This window comes from Aplysia californica, unplaced genomic scaffold (assembly GCF_000002075.1).
Source record: "Aplysia californica isolate F4 #8 unplaced genomic scaffold, AplCal3.0 scaffold00992, whole genome shotgun sequence".
NCBI classification, from domain to species: Eukaryota; Metazoa; Mollusca; class Gastropoda; order Aplysiida; family Aplysiidae; genus Aplysia; species Aplysia californica.
Genome location: NW_004798262.1, coordinates 188420 through 193952, shown reverse-complemented (window position 1 = coordinate 193952; position 5533 = coordinate 188420). Strand labels below are relative to the sequence as shown.

General features: G+C 40.9%; 1 protein-coding gene across 1 annotated transcript in view; it reads left to right on the top strand.

Moving 5' to 3' along the window:
• The window catches only part of LOC101862461 (contactin-5), a gene marked incomplete in the record, with an annotated part of 13269 nt that overhangs the window by 3193 nt on the left and 4543 nt on the right, over positions 1 to 5533 (top strand). The window contains 2 exon segments of the mRNA XM_013089597.2: positions 3603 to 4322; positions 4920 to 5202. Coding sequence (XP_012945051.1) covers positions 3614 to 4322; positions 4920 to 5202 — 992 coding nt within the window.

The following is a 5533-nucleotide window of genomic DNA, read 5'->3' as shown; positions in this document are numbered from 1 at the left end:
ATGGACCAAGATATGAGAAAGATCTCTCTCCATATGATTTGTATGATTTTACAGGTGTCACAAGTAGGGTGTTATCGTTTGATGATCTTAGGTGTGTTTTACTTGATGTAAATGGACCAATGAACTACTTGACAACTATCTAACCGCGTCAGCAATTAGATTCCATAGCTAAAGCCTTGAGCCCAGCGATAATTCAGCTTTGAGTTTTGGCAGCTATAATTCGCTACTTTAGAATTACAAAGTTCTGGTGGGTGGTTGGCGGGTGCTCTGGTGTGGTTTGCTTCTTCTTTCCTATCAAACATCTATCGTCCTTATCTCCCCTTCTTCTTTTTTATGTTTGTTACTCTCTTGCAACACCTCTAATCTTCAGGCGCTCATATGACATTATGCAGTTGCGAGCGCCGTAAAACCTCTACATGTACTAAAACTAAAAAACAAAGTTCTGTCCGACATTTTTGGCTGGTTTGGGTTACAAAGACCACTAGGTCAGACGCCAAATGTTCTATAATTTGCTCTATCGAATTCGTATTAGTGTTTATACAGAGTCGTTTTCAAGATATTCAAAGAATTGGATTCGAAAAAGCTTGGAATGATGTGAAACTCAAAATCTTCGAAGCCAAATTTATGAAAACTAGGTACTGAGCAGATATATAACTGTGTAATTTAATTCTGAGTCCGTGAATTCTCTACAAGGGGTCGTTAAGTCAATTTTGCGTGATCATATAGACCATTCATGTGAAAAACTTGGAGTGAAAATCAGTTCATTTGATGTTGAAGCTTCAGTCTACTATTCAAGGGTTTATTTTACTTGCCTCGTTTTCTCAGTTCAGTAATGGGCTGTTCCACTGTAACTGTCTGGGCAGAAAAATACCCCATTTGTTCCGTCAGTTACCGAAACTAAAACCCTAAAAAAATTTGCATAATAAAGTACTTTTTTTTTCAAATAATTGCATTTAATATGATTCTTAATATGTCTTTTAAATGTTCTGATCATTTAAAGTTGAAATATATTTGTTGATATTGAATTACAGTGTTATCATTGTAAGAAAGTGTCGTCCAAATGTCCTGTGAGTTACCGTGGAATGGCCCTACGTGTATCTGGCGCGACAGGAATTGTGAGGCATCGTGGTGAAGTAAGGCGCTCGTCAACATAATGAAATCAAAGAAATTGACATTCTTCTTCCCTTTGTGTAATTTTTAATGGATTTTTTTTTTGTCTTTGGGCGCAACGCGTTTTATGCCTATTTAAAAACACATTCCTGCGTGGATTTTGCAGAAAAACGTTGGTCAACGGTACAACAAAATATGTACACTTGTAGTTTCTAAAGGACAATACTGCTTTGGAAGTGACTAAACTTTGGCGGCCATTTTCTCCCTTTACGTACCTCTTTATTTACCAAAAGGGATAAAAAAAAAAAGCAGCGGATAAGAGTAAAGTACGTAAAGTATTTACCTCTGACACTAAGTGACCCCCGTCTGCTTCAATGTAGTAAGTATTTCTTTCGACTTCTATTCAAGATAAATTGGTAATTTTTGGACACCATAAACCAAGACAAATGAACAGGCTTTAAGATGATAGCTGTAACTCCATATATGCCAAAACAATTAACGAGCGCCTGATGTCTCCGAGTCACGACACATTTTGGTAAATCTTGGCTGTATGGTACTGGGTGTCGGGCACATGGAATATCAGGATAATCATCTTTACTTTTCGGAAATTTCCGTTTTCTTTTAAGTCCTTCCTAACTGGTTCCTGTATACAAAAGTAGCAGTCATCCGAATGGCAAAGTTTTTGTGGCAGATTTATTGCAACGTATCTGATGAGCCCAACTTTTATCTTGGTCACCATCCATATATGAGGTATGGTGGTGAAATCAGGCGCTCGTCAAATTAATAAAAATCAAAGGAATGGGCATTTTTTTCTGGTCATTGGGTTATTTTCTATCTTGTTTTTTTTTTTTCTGACTGAACACCTTTTACGTCCATTTAAAACATGCTCTGTGTGGGTCTCACCAAAAAAACGTTGATCAAAAGCACAACAAAATGTAAATTGACAGTTTCACAGAACACTCAAGCTCTGAAAGTCACCAAACTTTGGCGACCATTTTCTCGCTAATGTGTACCTCTGAAACCAGGCCAGCCCCACCTCCTGAAATTGAAATATCCCAACTTCTATTTAACTTGGATGGGTTGTTTGTTTGGTCTTTTTTTTTTTTTATCTCAAGCAAGACAAAAAAAAATAAAAATAAAAATACAAGCTTTAAGATGATATCAATAACTTCAAAGCTCAAAAAATTTACCAGCACCTGATTCCCCCACGTCGTGACAAATATATCGCTACCTTAGAATGCTTACAAATGTCTATCTGCTCAGAACCCAGTTTTGTGAAATATTTGACGTTAAAAGTTTTCAGTTTCACAACATGCCATTTTTTTAAATTTAATGAATGCAATTCCTTGAATTAATAATGACTTCGAAAAGTCTTTTGCCGATTTTGATGGAGCAGAGAATATTTGGTTTTTGACCTCACTGTGTTACTTACTTTACTTTTTACTTTTTCATCTTCTGTCGCCGTTAAACGTCGAGGGGAGATGCAGCTTTCTATGGTAGGCCAGCTCCGCAGCTCTTTCAGTTGTGATGTTACGTTTTCTTAGGGTTTCCTTGACACCCTCGATCCACCTTTTGCGTGACCTTCCTTTTCCTTTATAGCCTGAGTGCTTGGTGTTGTAGGCTCTCAAGGCTGACTGGTCAGGTGACATGCGTAGTAACAGGTGGCCAATCTATTTTATCCTCTGTCTTTCTATGTAACGCAGGCAGGACTCAGTGCCGACAGCTGCTCTCACTTCTTCATTTCTCTGCTGTTAGTAACTAAAACAGTAACAATAGTCAGATAGATCTTTGTAGTTCTGAGGTATCGATATAAGAAAAGGAAGTGTCTACGTACTCCTCGACTGGGGTCTACGTAGTCATGGTGTCTAGGTGGACCCCAAAAATGTTGGATTGTGATTGGCTCGCTGAGCGAGCGGTAGTTTACATTGGTTACAATGCAAGGCTGCTTGGCCTACTTACTGATCATCTCGGGTAGTATGTGTATCTTGTGTTACTATAATTAATTTATTTTAGCCAAGAGAGAGAGAGTGAGAGAGAAAGAGAGAGAGTATTTAATGAATAAACGTATGTAGATCTAGATCTAGATTTTGTTGTGCACCCAGCCAAGAGGGTTCAGTTCGGTCTAGATTTAGATTCTAGATCTAGATCTAGACATCTAGATTAGATCTAGATTCTAGATCTAGATACGTTTATTCATTAAATACTCTCTCTCTCTCTGGGCTAAAATAAATAAATTATAGTAACACTAGATCGACACACCGCCCGAGATGATCAGTAGCCTTGCATTGTAACCAAAGATAGTACAGCCTACCGTAGGGTGTGGTATCTTTGTTGTAACCAATGTAAACTACCGCTCGTTCAGCGAGCCAATCACAATCCAACATTTTGGGGTCCACCTAGACACCATGACTACGTAGACCCCAATCGGGGAGTACGTAGACACTTCCGAAAAAAAACTATGAGCCAAGTTTTCAGCGTTTGTTCTTCCTCAGCACTCAGCAAGATGCTCCGCCCACTTGCCGTCATTACAGCCTGCCTCTGGCTGTCAGTCATACTAGGCCCCGCCTTCGGAAACGGCCACTCGATGGAGCTATTCACCGGACTGGACATGACGCAACAACCGACAGACGTGAAGGTCGTGGGTCAACTGACCACCGTGAAGTTCCGGTGCCGGGCCTCAACTTACCCGTCCGCGCCCTCGCCGTCCTACGAGTGGTTCTCCAGAAGTGAATACGACACTAACCCTCTGTTCAATCAGTTGGTGAACGACGATCTCCACTCCATTTATTTCGACGGAGTCGACAGCGTTCTAGAAATCTCCGTGGAGAATTTCTTCCTGAGCAGAGGTCCAATTCCGATGCGTTTCCAATGCCGCGCGTACACCTACTCCGGCTCCATTATGAGTCGTGTAGCGAGACTGAGCTTCGGCGTACTCGGAGAATTCCCGGGAACCCCGATGCAAGTGGTCAACGTAACGGCTTACGAGAGGAAAATCCTCAAGTGCCCGAACATCTACAGCGACCCCGGAGTGACCTACAGCTGGTACATTGGCAACAACCCCTACAACATCGTCAGCGAGAGGAGCACCCCGACTGTCTTCTCCAGCGCCACGAATGGCCGTCTGTACTTCTCTTCGCTCAGCCTCACCCACTCGGGCACCTACCACTGTGTGGTCAACCTGACGGCTGCAGGCTCTGGCTATGAGCTCAGAGGTGAGTTGGCTCAGTTTCGCTTTGAGATTTTTTGCCTGTGTAGTATGAAATAAAAATATAGTTAACTCAGTTTCGCTTTGAGATTTTTTGCCTGTGTAGTATGAAATAAAAATATAGTTAGCTTAGTTTCACTTAAAGATTATACGTCTTCGTAGTATGACATAAACAGGTGGCTCAATTTCGCTTTATTTGAGATTCGTCGCCTTCATATTATTATGACATATAAAAAGCTCAATTTCACTTTATTTGAGGTGTCGTGTCGTTTTGGTAGACACAACCAAACAGAATTTTCACTGATTTCTAAAGTAAAAACTGATGCTCCATTTCACCAAACGGCTTCCCGGGAGACGGACGACAAACGGTCGGTCGGTTTCCGTTTTGGTGGACACGGAGCCTTAGTTATATTGAAAGAATATTTATTTGTTTATTTATTTATTTATTTATTTATTTATTTATTTATTTATTCATCTATTCATCTATTTATTTATTTATTTATTTGTTTTTATTTACTTATTTATGTATTCTGGGTTGTTGTTTTTTTAAATTATTTTATTTTTTGTTTAGTTCTTATTTTAAAATCATTTATCTGTTCTCCAGGAAAGGACGCCCAAGCCAGCAGGTCCCATTCTAATGGTATTTTCCTGAACGTGGCTTCGAACCCGAACCCACCGACTGACATGCCGACTCTGACGTCAGAAATACCTGACGACTTTCTCTCCATACTCCCGACGACACCAATCCAGGGTGATGACGTCATGCTGGAGTGTTTTGCCTATGATACCACGGGCGCTCCTGTGTATTACAGATGGATACGTAGATCTAGCATGTTTGGGGTGGAGTGGCCTCTACCTGCTGGATACAGTACGGCTAACAGAAATAGGTCAGTGAGTGGGTGTGGTTTGTGTGTGTGTTTGTTTTGTGTGTGTGTAATGTGTCTGTGTGTGTGTGTATTTTTGTGTGTGTGTAATGTGTCTGTGTGTGTGTGTGTGTGTGTGTAGTGGGTGGGGTTGTGTGTGTTTGTGTGTGTCTGTGTGTGTATATATATAGTGGGTGGGTGTGTGTGTGTTTGTGTGTGTCTGTGTGTGTGTCTGTGTGTGTGTCTGTGTGTATATAGTGGGCGGGTGTTTGTGTGGGTGTTTGTGTGTGTGTGTGTGTGTGTGTGTGTTTGTATAGTGGGTGCGCGTGTGGGTGTGTGTGTGTGTAGTGGGTGG